The sequence below is a fragment of the Hippocampus bargibanti genome, linkage group LG20 (genome assembly GCF_051943395.1).
Source record: "Hippocampus bargibanti isolate YZ-2025 linkage group LG20, ASM5194339v1, whole genome shotgun sequence".
Taxonomy (NCBI): domain Eukaryota; kingdom Metazoa; phylum Chordata; class Actinopteri; order Syngnathiformes; family Syngnathidae; genus Hippocampus; species Hippocampus bargibanti.
Window position 1 is genome coordinate 2,430,004 of NC_142753.1, and position 18,124 is coordinate 2,448,127.

The 18,124-nt window shown below is 42.2% G+C and overlaps 1 protein-coding gene across 5 annotated transcripts in view; it reads left to right on the top strand.

Moving 5' to 3' along the window:
* Positions 1-1,416: 1,416 nt before the first annotated feature.
* vps50 (VPS50 EARP/GARPII complex subunit) overlaps positions 1,417-18,124 on the top strand; it is a 99,261-nt gene continuing 82,553 nt past the window's right edge. For 3 of the 5 annotated variants that reach the window (XM_089023496.1, XM_089023498.1, XM_089023501.1), the window contains exons 1-5: positions 1,417-1,551; positions 2,240-2,314; positions 6,784-6,906; positions 8,201-8,272; positions 13,480-13,533. In XM_089023496.1, coding sequence (XP_088879622.1) covers positions 1,519-1,551; positions 2,240-2,314; positions 6,784-6,906; positions 8,201-8,272; positions 13,480-13,533 — 357 coding nt within the window. In that variant the 5' untranslated portion in view covers positions 1,417-1,518. The remainder of the gene's footprint in view (positions 1,552-2,239; positions 2,315-6,783; positions 6,907-8,200; positions 8,273-13,479; positions 13,534-18,124) is intronic. The other 2 variants (XM_089023497.1, XM_089023500.1) reach the window with 1 other exon arrangement.

Sequence of the window (18,124 nt, forward strand, 5' to 3'; positions counted from 1 at the left end):
CAAATGTTGTACTCCATTTGGCTCAAAACATCCAACCAGGAAACAATCATCGATTGTATTTTGATAATTGGTTTACATCTATCCCCTTACTCCAACATTTGGCAACAAGAAAAATCTGGTGTTGTGGCACAGTGAGGCTCAATCGATTGTTCAGCTGAACCACAGCTAAAAGACATTGAGGTTCTTTTCCCGCCGATGATACAGTATTCGGTGTGACAACATAGCTCATGTTCCATATGTTGCAAAGAACTGCAACAGGTGCAAGCATGGCACATGCTCGGTGAAAACTAATATTTACAGCAAAAAAATGCAATGTAAATCTTTGTTTGAATCATCGCAAGAACTGCTTTGCATTATTCCATGGTTATTAGCTAGTTTTCTTTATCTGTAAAGGAACTATGTATTTTATGTAAACATTTTATGTCAATATTTTATGTAAATTATGTATGTATTTTATGTAAATATTTTATTATTTTAATAAAAAGATGTCATATGGGTAAAAGTCTAGTCTTTGAAGTTGCACTTGACATATGTTCCAAAAAAGGCACCACTCAATATCGGTCTTTCATGACGATTGTGCCAAATTAGGCACAAATTTTCTACATTATTGAAAAATAATAAAAAAGGAAGCGACTAGTATGTTATTATATCCATCAGTGACCATAAAAACTGAATAGAAAAAAAATTCTAAGTAGAAAATAATTCAGGCAGTAAAGGGTTAAAACGACCAGCACCTGCGAGGCTGCAGGCAGGGTTTACGACGCTACCCGTTGGTCGCCAATCCGAATTTGGCAGTCCGCCACTGATCGGGACGATCAGCACCTGTGCAGGTGCAGGCGGGGCCGACAGCGCCACCCGTTGGTCGCCAACCAGATCATGACACCGAGCCACATTTACGTACTGTACACGCTGACGGGGCCAAAACTGAATAACTCCACGAACGCCACAAAGTCAGAATTCTGAGTTTAAAGTAAGAAATTTGCCAACCATATTTTTTTCTTCAGTGGCCCTAATCCTCTTCCGTACATTTGCTCTTCGATTGTTGTCGTAGAAATATTCGAATTTTTAGTGTACGACATTACAGTATTAACGATTGACACGACGAACAAATCGTCACAATTAAACTTAATGTTGTTGTTGTTGTGGTTTACGACACCAGCTGTCGCTGCAACGTGTTATTCGGATAATACGTTTGACAATCACAAATCATTTGCACACTGCCATCCAGAGTAAAAATTAGTTTTTACCAGTAAATCAACAAAAGAATGTATTGCAAAGGCGCTTAGAAATAAAATGTATTATTATTAATATTATTATTGCGCAGAGAAGTGCAAAAACTGAAAACTAGGCTTCCCATGATGCTTTGGGACGTGTCTGGCAAGCCACTTCAATTTTCACAGGTCACGTGATTGGCAACTATGGCGTCCCTCGCCGTGTTGATGTAGGCGTATCGCTAACACGATAACTTGCTGAAACATTCACCATTTACATGACTAGTGGGCAGAGTTCGGCGCTAAGATGCAGAAGATCAAGTCTCTCATGGCCCGCCAGGTAAGTGAAGTTTAACCTACGTAAAATTACTTGCCTGACCTTTATTACAGACGCAGCTAGAGAACTCGCTAGCATGTTGGCTAGTGTTCTAACTTGACAGATATGAATCGAGTAGAATCGAGTAACGGTACCCAGTCCAAGTGCTCGTGTACAACGGGTAGCAGTTGTCTTGATTTTATAATATACCTAATATGTGCGGAAAAAGCTTATCGTATGTAAACAACTATGCGGTCGTATGGAAGGGACATAACAATCCCATAATAGTGCATTTTTACTGCCTGCACACAAATAACAGAACGCGCCTCTATTGCGTTTTTGACAGTCATTCCGTCTATGTAAAGTAACGTAGGCATAATACATTGATTGCCACGTTGACATGCCCTTACATTTTCACAAAACTCTCATTTCCGTCTTTCGCCACTTCGATGACCACTGGACAGTGGCAACAACACGTTTATCTTTAAGATGTACGTTATTTTTCCTACTTTCAAGCTTCGATAGTTTTTTGCACCCCAGCAGTTTTTGTTTCAATGTTGGCGACAAAATGTCCCACAGAATGTACAACAATGTATAACAATGTTTAATTTGAAAATAAGATCAAATAAGAACACCTTTATTTGTCTTCATTCATGAAAAAATTGAATTGCCCAGCCATATTTTAATGACATTTAGTTTTTTTTTCTATCAGGGTCTAAAAAGCCCCCAGGAGAGTGTGACTGACCTCAGTCCCACAGAAAACTTGAGGATCCCAAGCAAGGTAAATGTAAGCAATTTCTTATCATTGGAAATATTATAGTGTCACTACATGTTTAGTATTTATTTTTGACAATAAATGTAAGGGGTTCGAATTGACCCAAATCTAAGGTTTTCCTCTCACTGGGTTCATTGCCATTCACTCCCAAGAGTTTTCCAGAATCAGAAGCGAGACTGAAGGCCCACATTTATTCAATTCAGGACTTCATCTCATTTACCACCGAATCCTAGAGTGTGAAATAAGTTCTGCTTTTGTAGGTCTCTCTTTTTTAAGACTGACATGTTTAATTACACGATGATGACTCAGCACTTTGCTCTAGTGTGGTGCTCATTTTAAATTAATGCAGTCCCTTTTGAGTCGTCGGCTTTGTATCCATTTCTCAGGGAACACAAGTGTAATTATTATTTTTTTTACGTTGACCTTATGTAATAATTCAGGGATGAAGTCCTTCATATTATATTGAGAACAGTAAGTACAGAACGAGCAAGTTGCATGTACCCTCTTCCACCAGCAGGGGTCACCCTTGCTTTGCTCATAGCAAAGCACTGAGCTCAATATGCATGATTTGGTCAGGATTAGTTCATCTGCTTTATAGTGGAGGTCTGAGCTGCATTGGAAGTACAGTAAAGTCTCGTTATATCGATATCGGATATATCGATAGTCCCGGTTATATCGATACTATTTCTATGCGCGCACGGAGAAAATTACATGCAAACAGGGTCGGATATATCGATAGTCCCGGTTATATCGATATTTTTTCGGACTCCCTTGAATATCGATATAACGAGACTTTACTGTATGTGGTTTAATTTGGCCTTCTAAATAATCTCCATTGATGCCTCGAAAGAGTCTTCTTCCATCGTAGGAATAAGTTCCCTCATCGTGTTAACCCAACCTTCATCTCTGTCTCACGGGTATTTACATGTAGCTCCCATTGCTAAAAAAAAAAACTCTTTGTTTTTTTCACCAAACCTCCCAGCGATCAAAGTCCGTTTTATCCTCTGCTTGATTGTCAACATTCAGCAAACACTCGAGACTTTGATATACCCTTTGATTCTTTGATAATGTCTATTCGGTGTCTTGCAATTTGAATGCAAATACAGTACATTTGTAATTTCCGGAAGAAAAAAAAAACAGAATTTGCACAGAGGATGAAATGTTTTTTTTTTTTCGAGTTTTGTCATGCAGTGTTCAAAGTGGAATCTGTTCAAAGGTTTGAAGCATGTGTGGCATTGCATCCCAATGACTCTTTCAGTTTGAACGGTGTGCAGGGTTTGAGATTTACGACAAATTCAAAGATGGCGGAGGACCATTGGGCGAAGGGACAGAAGAGATGAATCTGATGATTGTAATTTTTTTATTTGACGCTCATCCATCTGTCTTCGGCTCCCTCCACCAGCAATGATTCATTCAAGCTAGCTTTTTGTCCCCTCTCACTAGCTCCCATTTGAGTTGCTTTTCCCACCCACTTTTCATCTGCACTTTCACCCCGCCTTCCCGATCTCAACGCATTCGCCCACACATTTCCCTCGGGGCTCCTGCTCCTTTCTTCACCTGAGCCAAATGGCACACGAGGCTTCATTCACACGCTTCCCCATCATCCGATGACATTATCTGAATGTTGTTCTGCTGCACCATGTACATGTCTGATATGATGCGTTGCATTTCTTAGTCGGCGTAATTGTCCTCTACAACAAAAAAAGGGTTCACTTGGCTGCAAACTCCAGGCTGGTAGCAGGCTGTTTTAATGCTTGTTAGGTGTGTAGCCAGGTTTTTCGGATCAGGCTCATCTTATGATGCCTGGACATGATGAGCTTTGTTTTCCTTATGCAACACGGTTGTCACCCCGACTCCAGACTGTGATGACGCCACACTTGTTTTGTAAGAGTTTTATGTCATTGTCATCGCGAGCACAATATGGGAAGAGGATCTTAAAAACTAAAATGAAATGCATATTTAAAGGACAACCGACATCACTTTTTTGTTTCCTAACTGACATCAGAAAAACGTTTTATAGCATCTAAAATACCCAAAACACGCAGTATGATATTTTTAGTCAAATGCAAAACACCAATAAAAATGACTTAAAGTGTCTAAAAAGTACTTCAATTTGAAACGGGAAGTGGCCAGTTTCAGAAGGTCCCGCACCCATGTTCGTAGTGTCACGGCAAGACGTCTTGCCTTGCTCGAGAAACAAAACAATGGGTTCAGATTCGGAGAATATGCTTTCTTGTTACTCATCCAGTTATGAATATGATTCAAATAGTTCTGAAGAGGAATGCATACATGTTTGCAATCGATTAAAGAATTTATTCCGTGTCATTTTGAGGGGGGAAATGTAGCACCGAATGTGTGTCATCTGGGGTGGGGGGGGGGGGGGATGTAGCACCTAAAAGAGGCAGAAGAGGGCAACAAAGCTCCATGGAAAGCTCAGTGGAAACGGGCTGATTAATTCCTTACAATTTTTGTCAGTGAATATCAAATAGATGCTCGGTGCCACACACAAGGATTCACCATCGCGTTATTTATGTGTTTTCCTTCTAATTTCACCATCAACACGGATCAACACGAAGTTTTCAGACCAAACAAAGTATTGCAAAATGCATCGTATGCTGGAGAGGCAGCGGTTGCCCTCTCCACCGACCGTTCCCTGGCGAGTGGACCTTTTGGGAGACTGTTGGGACTTCTGGAAGCAGCCCCTTGAAGGGGGGGTACTGTCATGATCTGGTTGGCGACCAACGGGGGGCGCTGTCGGCCCCGCCTGCACCTGCACTGGTGCTGGTCGTCCCGATCAGATTGGTGACCAACGGGTAGTGACGTCAGCCCTGCCGACAGCCTCGCAGGTGCTGGTCGTTATAATCACTGACACTTAAAAGGACACCCGGCACGACCATCCGGTGTCGGTTCATTGTTTGCTGCTTGTTTGCGGCATGCTGTGCATGTGTTTGTTTAACCTTGGCAGACTTTTACTTTTGGTCTTCTTTTGCTACTTTGTATTTTTTCCATTCAGATGATTTTGATGTTTCACATTTTGTTCCTGCTGACCTTTAATTTAATACAATTTGTCAAACAACCTCCTACTCACTCCTGCCTGCTTCTTGGGATCCGCACCCGCCATCACCACCTCGCAAACCGTGACAGTAAGATACACTCAGTAGAAGTCATTTGAAGCCATTTTACAAATTATGGACACAACTTGTCCGTAGACGTCGGTTGTCCTTTAAAGTGTCTAAAAACTACTTAAAATTGGACCTGGAAGTGGCCAGTGTCAGAAGGTCCTGGCCCCTTGTTCGTGGTGTCACGCCAAGACATCTTGCCTTGCTCGAGAATCAAAACAATGGCTTCAAATTCGGAGAATATGCTTTCTTGTTACTCATCCAGTTATGAATATGATTTGAATAGTTCTGAAGAGGAAAGCATACATGTTTGCAATCAATTAAATAATTTATTCAGGAATTGAAAAGTGTGACATGGAGGTGCCATTTCCGAATTTGTTCGGGTTTTGTTTTTTTCTTGCGCGGGTGCCGATAAAGTGCTGGTCAGACCTCTGGCAATGTTTTTTTTTTCCCTTCCATGAGGGGGAATCATTTGCTTTTTGACCATGTTAGCCCTTTGTTAAAGCTTCAGTTAAAGCGCTATATAAATCAATATTCTATTGTTTTTTTCTGATGAAAGAAGAGAGTCAAAGGTTTCTTAGGCTGCAGTGAATGTTGATGTAGCCCAAAAACTCAATATTCTGTGGGTCCTGGAATTTGAGTGACAATGACAAAAACCCTGGCACTGGAGTGGATTCATTTTGTTTGGCAGTGAATGAGTTAAAATGCCACACATCAAGTCTGCCAAATATCCAGAAAGTGATGTTGATCCAAACTCTTGGACCTTTGTTATGACCGTCAGCATTTGTTCATCAACTTGATGCCTCGTTCTAAACTGCAAATTTGAAACATATGCTCACACTTTGTCATTGACCTGCGACCACAAACCTGCTTAATTAACGCTGTCAATGGTGAGAGCTTCAAATCTGCCAGAGCGCGCGGCAAGCAGCCTCGGCGGTTGCACGGCATGTTAATCAATACGACTCTTAGGGTTCTCACGAGTGCTCTGAAGGGAGGGAATCTCCTTTTTTGCTATCTTTTTCCCCAGTCCTTCATTTCCTGGCTTTGTTCCCCCACAAACCCCGACCAATATCCCTCATGAGTGCAAGCGCAATGAAATAACATGTAATCTTCTCCCAAACCACATTCCTATTCCCTCTCCTTTTCTTCTCTCTACCCGTTGTTATCCCTCTAATTTTCATTTAACCCCCTTCTCACTTTGTCCTTAAGCCTTGGCTGGGTGTTGAAACTCACCGCCTCCCTTTTTCTAGCAATTCTGTTTTATCTAGACCGCGAGAGGAAAAAAAAAATGTAACATTCTTCTGTTTCCCTTTTGCTGCTAGTTCGTTAACGCTAAAACAAATTGGTTTGTGGTTGTTTCAGGAGGAGCTTCGAGAGCTCAGGGAGCAGCCCATCGACCCTCAGGCCGAGCAGGAGATCATCGACGGCATCCAGGAGGTCTACTTCTCCAACGATTCTTTTGACATGGTGCAGCACGAATTGCAGGTGGTGTAAAAATACTTTCTGTTTCAAAGTACAGACGCTCCCTGAAATACGTTTCCGAGCGGTCGTTCGTAAGGTGAATTTGTTCGTAAGTTGCTTCAGTGTATGTATGTATGTATGTATGTATGTATGTATGTATGTATGTATGTATGTAGGTAGGTAGGTAGGTAGGTAGGTAGGTAGGTAGGTAGGTAGGTAGGTAGGTAGGTAGGTCGGTCAAACACTGAACGGGGAAGTACAAAACACAGCCGCTCTAACAGTCCGAAAATAAATTCACACCTACTGTCGTACATAGTAGTACATACATACATACAGTATGTGGTACGTAGTACATATATCCTTGGGTCTTCAGTAAGCCATTACTGAAGCTGCTGGCACATCATTACTGAATGACATGCCAGCTGCCATTACTTTTTGTTATGCATCGCGTCAACTGCTAAGAGGGATTTCCTCCTCACCCACGTAATCTACACACACACTAAAAATCGTAAGCGAGCTCGGCCGGAAAAAGTTGCACAATACAAAATCTAACTTCTCTGTTCGTATGTACGGTTTTTCGTAACTCGAATGTTCGTAAGTTAGGGAGTGTCTGCACTCGAGGAACTGAATGAACGACAACTCTCCTGTCAAACTGATGAGAAGACCGGCTCGCAGTTTTACACATCCCCCAGCCCCACATTAACGGCAGTAATTCCATCAAGGCCACCGCCCGCGATAGCAGCGCGGTTTTTGCAATGCTTCAGAATCCGTGATCGAATTTTTATTTTTTTTCGCTTCCTGGTTTCTCATCTTGAGCTGCTGCCACTTCCGTTTCTCGTTCCATTGACATCCAGACTGATGGATTGTATCCACTGAACAGAAGGAGGGTGTGAAATCTCATTAGATTTATCTTGGTCTCACCACACCACCTGAAATGAGACTCTCAATCAAGGGGAAAGTAATTACCTATCATCCTTTGGGGCATGGAATTGTAATATCTTCTTTACCCAGTTGAGTTTGTTTGCTGTTTACTAAATAATGTCCTCTGCCTTCTTGGCCCAACCTACATCTGATCTTGGGGTATAAATTGAGGTAATCGTTTCCGTTTCATTGGATGTAAGTCAGATCAGCGAGACAATCTTGAAACCACCCGGATGCTTGGTGGCATATATTTTAAATTCAAATAGCGAGTGGCAAAGACTTCCTCACCGTTTTCTAATGAGGATCTGTTTTGAAGCCGCGCGAGACATCACAGCGTGATGCGTCTTTCCCCGCCTGGTGTCCAAATAAATGTTTCTGTTGTTTTGTGTTTGTTTAGAAACTTCCGACTGAGTTGAACCTGCAGGAGTTGGAAGAGTACCGAGACAGACTGAAGAGACAACAGGCTGCTGTAAGTAAGACATGCTCACAACACTGAGCTGTAAAAAAGTTTCATATTTTAACTCATTCACTGCTAGACGATGTGCAAAAATGAGTCCACTTCAGTGCCATGGTTTTTGTAATTGTCACTTGAATTCCAGGACCCACAGAATATTCAGTTTTAGGACTACATAAGCATTCAATACAGAGTTAGAAACCTTTGACTTTCTTCTTACATCAGAAAAAAAGAGTTAAATGATATGGGTCTGGAGTTATATGAGCTTGAAATGAGGGCATCTGTCCTAAATACAATGCGAGACATACATATTGGTTTATATAGCGCTTTAACAACAGTTGAAGCCGGAACAAAGCGCTAACATGGAAAAAAGGGAAATGCTGCCCCCTTGCGGAAAAGAAATAAATGCCAGAGGCCATGGCCAGCGCTTTATCGGCACCCAAGCATGAAAAAACTAAACCTGAACAAATTCAGGAATGGCGTTCTACGTCATATTTCCAATTCCCGAATAAATTCGGGAATGACAGTGAATGAGTTGAAATGATGTGGCGTATACGGCACGTTAGCTACCAAGCGGCCGGTAAATTGAGAGCACCCCAGACTTGATGTGACCAGCACCGTGGTGTGCGATATGTGTTTGTAAACACTTGGGAGTACATCATGTAGCTTTCTTTCCCCTAATATGTCACACTTAGCTTCCGGGAATCTTGGGAGAAATAGCCATGGCAACTGCTCCAGTGAGCAATCGTGCCAAAACACTGTTGTTCGGTGACACCAGCAACATTTAGCGAGTTTGAGTGGAGTAGGGCATTTGACAAAATAAAATTGTTCAGAGTATAAGCATATATTGCCCAGCAACGCACCACTGCATGGAAGCAACTGCTTTACCGCAAGCATAATGAGGAAAAGCCGTATGGAAAGTGGATCGAAGAAGAGAAAAGTTAACATTCAATTGCTTTTTATTTCTTGTATAGACACTCCTCTACTTATGAACATTCGAGTTACGAACAACGGTGCATACAAACATTTTTGTCGGAACATATGTTGTATTCTCTTCAGTTGTGCATGTACATATTTTTATCCAGCATATATTTTATAAAATGTTTATTTTTCAGTACAAACCAATTCAGGTTACTCATACAACCTTTCAAGGACAACCGACGCCCCCGGACAAGTTGCGTCCATAATCTGTAAAATTACTTCAAATGACTTCTACTGAGCGTATTTTACAAAGATTCCAGCGCATATAGCTATATTTTACATTTTAAGACTTGCGCTGAATATTTAAGAAGTCTTGTTTTCGAGTTGATGATGATGCCTGAGACGTCTGGAACGCCCCTGACCGAGGAAGAGACACACAATGCATTTTGGGTACTTTGTTTGGATTGGATTGGATTGGATTTGCCTTTATTAGTCTCGCATTTACATTTCACAGCAGCAAAGTTATGAAAGCAATGAAAGTAGAAAAACAAAATACATGAGCTGCTGAAAAGGCAGCCACTCTCGCGGCGGCGTCTTGAAGTCAAAAGAACAAAAAAAAACCTAAATAACAAATAACATGACAACACAAAGACACAGAGTCATTCATTCTTAAGCACTTTCTGTACACTCTTTGTTACACAAAGCAGTTCCTCATGAAAGAGGAGACGATCAAAGCGTCTCTACACCAGTGGATCAGGGACATCGTGGTGGAATGTGCACGTCGACTACAAGCTAAATGTTGAAAGCAAACACGCATCTGTAGCATCCATTGACGAAGAGATTGTCTCACATCTCCTGTCCCACATAAATCCGCTTCAATTCCAAGCCGCGACAGTTCCACATACGCATCGGCGGTCCTTCTTATCGCGGGCTCCTCAAGCGATGCATTCATCCAGCTGCAAACTGTCCAACAGCACCGACCTTTCGGCTGAACAAAGCGGGGCTGTGAAGATGCTGCCCAATACAGGTGCAAAAAAGCACAATGGCCCCAGAGCTGTCCAGCGATGACAGTCGAATGGCACCGACATTCCTCCCATTCAAAAACAGTACTGGCATATTCATGCTGCCGAAAAGGCGCGACCGCTCAGCACAGTCTCCTTGATGAATGTCGTGGTCAAAAATGCTGAAAAACAATCTGTATCCATTCCACACGACGCACAACAACACAAAGTGACAAAAGAAAACACAAAACAATATAAACACAACAAAAAAAGCAAGGCTCATGAGAGCGCTTGCTGACGGCTGCCTACTTGGCGCCATGTTGGACTCCTTTGGTCTGAAAACTTCGTGTTGATCCGTGTTGATGGCGAAATTAGAAGGAAAACACAAATAACGCGATGGTTAATCGTTGTGTGTTGCACCAAGACTACTATTTGATACGAGTTGACACAAATTCCCAGAAGACAAATCAGCCCATTTCCAACGGAGCTTGGGCGCCATCTTGTGCATTTTCCGGGACGCAACATTGGAGTCCTGACAGCTCAATTGATACGGAAGTACTTCTTTAATTGACTGCAAACATTTTTGTTTTCCTCTTCATAACTATTTGAATCATATTCATAACTGGAACAAGAAAGCACCTTCTCCGAATCTGAAGCCATTGTTTTGATTCTAGAGCAAGGCATGACGTACTGGCGTGACATCACAAACAAGGGGGCGGGACCTTCTGAAACTGAAACTTTCTGAGGTCATTTTGAAGTGGTTTTGGGACACTTTAAGTCATTTTTTTTGGTGTTTTTCATTTGACAAAAAATATCAGCCTGCATGTTTTGGGTATTTTAGATGCCATAAAATGTTTTTCTGATGTCAGTTAGGAAACAAAAAAATGGTGTCGGTTGTCCTTTAAACATACTTAAATAAATCTTAAAGGACAACCGACGTCACTTTTTTGTTTTTTAACTGACACCAGAAAAACGTTTTGTAGCATCTAAAATACCCAAAACACGCAATATGATATTTTTAGTCAAATGCAAAACACCAGTAAAAATGACTTAAAGTGTCCAAAATCTGCAAAAAATTGAGCTGCGAATTAGCCATTTTCAGAAAGTCCCGCCCCCAGTTCGTGACGTCACGCCAAGACGTCTTGCATTGCTAGTGAATCAAAACAATGGCTTCAGATTCGGACAGTATGCTTTCTTGTTACACATCCAGTTATGAATATGATTAAAATAGTTCTGAAGAGGAAAGCATACATGTTTGCAATCGATTAAAGAATTTATTTGTGCCATTTTAAGGCAACATTGGGGGAAAATCTCTCCCGCAAATAAAGAGGCACAAAATGGCGACATCCTGTGGCCACCTCCATTTACACAGGCTGATAAATTCCTTATATGGCGCTTGGACGCCCTCTTCTGGCGTTCTGGCGGCTTTTGGGTGCAACACGAGGTCCCCAGACCTAACAAGTACAGCAAAATACATTGACGTGATGGAAGGACCGCTACAATGCGTCTTTTTTACGGTCAAGGGCGGTCCTTTAGTGACGTCACGTACGGACTGGTCACCAACTCAAAAACAAGACTTCCAGAATATTCAGCGCGAGTCTTAAAACATAAAATATAGCTATATGCGGTGGAATCTTTGTAAAATACGCTCAGTAGAAGTCATTTGAAGCCATTTTACAAATTATGGACACAACTTGTCCGGAAACGTCGGTTGTCCTTTAAACCTACTTATATAAGCCTAAAACATACATTCCATACAAAATATAGCACTGAATCAGCTTACGAACACATTCAACTTACAAACGACTGTTCGGAACGTATCTCGTTCGTAAGTTGGGTGTATTAAAATAATCATGTGGAAAATAAGCAAAATTCCTTCTGAGTGATCTTTTTGGGTACTTGAATATGATAATGAATTGCTTCAATTGGATGCTAATGACGGCTGGCGCGCAGTGAGCTTCTGGAATCATCCCAGCCAACAGATTGAGAGTTAATGTATGGCTTGTGTGCAAAAGTCAAAAAATGGAATTCATTTTCGGCCTATCATGAACAGATGGTCTTAGATATGCATGCAGATTTTTTTTTTACGCAACATGAGAAAAATGCAAAATCCAAAGGAACTTGTGACTGCCGTTTTTTAAACAGGATTTTATGAGTGAGCAACTTAATGAATGATTATTTCCGAGCAGCCTGATGAGGAATCCATTTATTGTGAGGTGAAACATATTTGACGCGGTTCATCTCACCGACGCTGATATGCCGCTGCCAGGAATGAATACACCATCTCAGCTCACGGGTAGCTTTTATATGTTTATACATACACAGTGTATACATCAGGGTCACGCATATCATTACTTCCGGGACGTGGAGTCACCGTGTGAAATGAAGCTTATCTCCATGCAGAAGCAATGATGTCCATAGCAATGATGTTCCTTTGAATGTGCTCACCGCAGGGGTGCCCTGTGACCGACTTCCTTTTGTCCCAACGGAGATGCAAATATTTCCACGTCGTGAAAATATACACCATCACCCGTGCATATTAGCTGAATCCTATTAGCTTTACCTGAATCCTCTTTGCCTTGGTCAAAAAGGCATTTTGTGTCATTTGAGGAGAGAACATCTGCCTGGTGTGTCCGCCACCGTATCTGAGCTTAATTGGCATCTCTGACTCACTCCCGGCAGAGGTTCATCTCCTAGCTAATTGCCTTTGCGCACTGTGAGAACTCAGCGGCTGTGAAAACCGGCGTAATCCCCAAAAAATGCACTTTGACTCACTCCACAGAAGCGGTAGCTCAGCTAATAGCAGAGACGCCCGGTTCTACTAACCTGATGGGAAATCTACCGCTGAAAAGTTGGTGTGGCTCTGATACCTTTTGCTTTAAATCCTCTGTGGAAAGGGACTTAAAATTTCACGTGTGTGCGCTTATATGGCCGTGCGAATGTGGCGCTGCGAGGGGCAGTGAACACCAAATGTACAATTTAGAGGAGTATATCATTCATCATATAAAACGAGGTCGAATCACTGAATCGGTAAATTACACCAGTCCTCTAAAATGGATGCACTCACTGGCCATGAATATTGAAATAAGATGAGATGTACGCGCTGTATCGTCTTGTTAATCCAATGACAGACTATATAGATATGTATCTGTATCTAGATATATATTCACACACTTATTTTTTTGAAGTAACGCTACCACAGATATTTTATAGTATGACCTTTGTGGAGGTTGGGGGGTGGGCGATCTCTGGTGTAACGTGGCCATTCTCATCTCTGCTCTCTCTTTATTTTTTCTGTAGGTTTCCAAAAAAGTTGCTGATCTCATTCTGGAGAAGCAGCCTGCTTATGTCAAGGTAAAAAATAATAAAACAATCAAAGAAAAACAACCACAAAAAGCTCGGTTCGAACATTTTATATTCTGATGTTCCTCGCTTGAATTAAAAATCATAGATTTACCGTATTTTCCGGTGTATAAGGTGCACCCAAAAGTCGTGATTTTCTTCAAAAGATGACCCTGCGCCTTATGCGCAGGTACACATTCATTAAAGGTGCGCCTTATAGTCCGGTGCACCTTATACAGTAAAGTCTTGTTATATCGATATCGGATATATCAATAGTCCCGGTTATATCGATACTATTTCTATGCACGCACGGAGAAAATTACATGCAAACAGGGTCGGATATATCGATAGTCCCGGTTATATCGATATTTTTTCGGACTCCCTTGAATATCGATATAATGAGACTTTACTGTATATGGAAAAGGTTTGAAAATATACCATTCATTGAAGGTGCGCCAAATACTCCGTTGCACTTTATACACCAGAAAATATGCTATTTATTTATATACAGTGAGACCTTGGCTAACAAACTTAATTGGTTCCCAGACAGTGTGTAAGGCGAAACGTGTGTATCCCCCCAAAAAAATTCCCATAGGAAACCATTAAAATGAGAATAATCCGTTCCCAGGTCTCCATAAAATATAATTTTCAACTAAATAAGCCTTAAAACTACACACAACATACCTTATTCTATGAGTAATAAATGTGCTATTGTATTGTAATGAAAGAAATACACTGCACTGTATAATAAAGTCACTTTATTTACATTTGTGATGGTCGTTGATGGCTCTTAATTGACACCTGTTGCTTTCTGACCTGTAAGATCTTACGAAACTGAGGCATTACATTATCATTCATCATGTTGATGATTCTCATAGCCTTTTCTGGATGGAACTGTTCAATAAAAGCCTGCACATCATCTCCTAAATGGCCTGCTTCTGCTTGGCCTCTTGAAGGCAAATTAAATCCTCCGTGTTGAGGACCTCATTATGGTCAGCAACAAGCTCCTCGATGTCATCTGCATCCACTTCCAGTCCCGTAGGTGCTGGCAGAGATTTTATTACAACAAAAGGCGCGACTCTGATGATTCCACGGACGCGGAATATAACGCGACAAAAGAAGGCGGGCGGGGCGATCCGTCCAGCCTGTCAAGCTAGGCAAAATAAAATGGCACACTCGCGATCCCAGAAAGCAAAAAACTTGCGCGATCGCGGCTAACAATCACCTCAGGCAAAGCAAACTCTCGGACTTGCCAGCACAAGACACAGCGAGGAACGAGGCGTCGTAATCATGTCACTGGTGAGGTGACAGCGACTCGTTGAAATGTCCCAGTATCGGTGATAGGGGATCAACACGCACACCTCGTTCGTGTTTCTCAATGATCTCCTTCTTCTCCTCGACTGTAATTTTGTTTTGTGTCTTCTTCGGCTGGCTGAGGTCAGGAGCGGTGGCCCCGCCTCAGCTGTCAACTCGCACGTGACAATTTCGGTGTCATTAGTCGCGTGAAAGCATCGACTAAATAACGCCTTTGTGTAAAGCTTTTAGGCGAAGGATGGTAGCAATGGTGGACGGTACTGGGCTCTTTATTTGTAGAATTGTCGTAGAAAGTTACTCGCAGGGAAGTGACACACAGCGTCAGGCTGAGATTCACGTGACAGCCGCGGTGTGCACATGTGACGTCACAAACGCACACCTCGTTCGTGTTTCTCAATGATCTCCTTCTTCTCCTCGACTGTTACAGTAAAGTCTCGTTATATCGATATCGGATATATCGATAGTCCCGGTTATATCGATACTATTTCTATGCACGCACGGAGAAAATCACATGCGAACAGGGTCGGATATATCGATAGTCCCGGTTATATCGATATTTTTTGGACTCCCTTGAATATCGATATAACGAGACTTTACTGTATTTTGTTTTGTGTCTTCTTCGTCTGAACACTAGCCTGTGGTAGCATTTTTTTCGGTCCCATAACGGCAAAAGTATCGTTGAAGATGATCGATGTGTGCACTCATAAAAAGGGGGTGTGGAAAGGTAGGCCGGCTGGGACGCTGTTAGGTCGTGTGCTTTTGTGTTCTTCCGCCGAAGATTACTCCACCAGCCGTGGTGGGGGGTGTGTATCGCGAAAATAGTGCATATGCCAAGGTTTAATTTTCATAAATGTAACGTTCGTAAACTGAAAAGTTCGTAAGGCAAGGTGTTCGTAAACCGAGGCCCCACTGTATTTTTAAAATAAACTAATACTGTACTGTGTTAGCATCTCCGTTAATGCCGATGACCTTGCGAAAGTACAGCGGTTAGAAAGATTAGAATGATCGGAGAAGCATCTGAGGCTTTTTTTTCCTCTTTTGGAAATTCACAAATCATCCTGAATTCAATTAAAACTTAATCCCAGAAAATCCCTTCTTTCGCGCCTCCGTTGATGTTGCAACGACCTGAAATTTGAGAGGGAGATAGAGTAGTAAAATTAGTCTCTTTTGGTCATGTCTTCATCATCTTCTCTCATTCTGGTCTTTCTGCAGCAACAGCGATATTTACTTTAACTTCTGCATAGACTTCCAAGTCATGACCTGGGAGTAATTATGGAACCCAGGCATAACATTACTCTTTCCCGGATGTGTGTGAACGCCATATATGGTGCCATCACTCATCAACGAATATTTCATGTTTCTTGTATTCTTTTCTTTTTACCTTTTAATAATGTTGTCACTAATTCTGGTGACGCTTTTGGTTCTGGAAATAAGTGGCAGATTGCATAAATGTAGTCAAATGACTGCTGTTCTTAAGCCATCCGACGGTCAGTCTGTGAATCGTAAACTGCTCATTATTTCCGTGACCCCCCTGGTGACTGCCGTGTCCAAATGACAGCGGAATTTATGAGCCGCGGGAATTCGCCTCCGCCCATCTCCGTCCACGTACACAAGTGGGTTTACTACATGCCCTCTTGGTGTTCAGGGGGCACTTTCCATATCCCCTGAATTCATGTCATAATGAGCCAAGAGAGAGATTTTTTTTAATTGAACAATTTCCTTCATTAAGAGCCCCCGATAGGAATGACAGAAAAAGCATTTGCCGTCTACATTTGGATTGGATTGGATTAGCCTTAGTGGAGAAATTTACATTTCACAGCAGCAAAGTGATGAAAGTAAGAGGAAAGGAAAGGATAACGTAGAAAAACAAAATACCGGCCCTGCTCTAAAGGCAGACACACTCCCGGCGCCATCTTGCAGTCAAAAGACTGCCCTGGTTTATAATTTCTACGATGTAAACAGAAATGCGTATCGCCGCATAATGCGTAGGCAGCCCACGCGGCGGCACCGCTTCCTCTCGCCCGCGCTTGCGTGCGGCGCGTTTCCCTTCAGTGAAAGCATAATTTGTGCAGACATCTCAACCCATGGCTCGCAGCTTAAAAAAAGGGATGGTCTGGTAAGCATCTAATGTGATTCATAGCAATCGAGGGGGCTAGCCTTCTCCTCCAGCTTGCGTCTGATCACTGTTGACACCCGCGAGCTGCACATGGCCTCCTCATGCACTGGGAAAAGGCCCGGATAGGTTACAGAAAGCTATTGTCAGCGTACCGCTTCCAGCGTTTGACTTTTGAAGGCGACTACATTCATTTCCCCCATTTTCTCATTGCTTACTTTTGCACCCGTGTCCCATATTCCAAAGGTGATATGGTTTAAAAGTAAATGTGCTGAGATATAATAGAATAGATAGAAACACAATCAAAAAGGAACTGGCTTGGGTCAGGGACTCAATTATAGTCTCAATGGAAACACATTCATTAGACTCAGCCGAGTTGTTGCGTCTGAAAAGAAAGGTTTATCCAACCTTGGTGGTCAACCGTGCCAATTAGAATCGACGTCTCAAGGCTGTTTCACGAGGGAGTTTAGAAACTGACAGAGTTTTCGGGGAAAGATGCGTAATACAGGGTGACCGTTTCTGCGTGTTTTGTCTGAATGAAATGAAACTTTGGTCAGAACTAGTTTGTGATATTCAAAACATCCCATCAAAACACTATGTTCTTTGGCCTTTTTCTCTGTTCTACCGCATATGTTCTAGATGGACTCCATTTAGCATTTCCTGAGGCACAGCACCAAGTTTTCCATTACGTTCTTAGAGACTGAACTGGTAATGGCTCTCATCTCCTCCCCGATGGCTTTATTGAGTTCGTGATGGTTCTGGGTTTCCCTGCATAGACTCTGTCCTTAAGATAGCATCAAAACCTGTCCTGAGATTGGTTGAAGGAGCACTTTGGAGACCGAGTGATCAGTCTAAAGACTGATTTTGAGTGGGCCCGCCATAACCCAGACCTAAGCCCCCCAGATTCTTTTCTTTGTGGCTACCATTACAGAACTGAAGATCCTAAATGCCAGTCATCTGTGTTTCATTGCATTTCCCTGGCAGACTCAAACAACAGCAGCAGCATTCGAATTGACGGAGACGTTTAGTAAAAGGAACTTGTGCATCGTTGATGTGTTGGAGGGTCAGAGTGGCGACCTCACTTGAATATATGAATAGCAGGGCATTGAGAGAGGGGGAAAAATATCTAGTGAGACTAAACATCTTGACCTTTACTTGGCATTGCTGCTTTCCCCG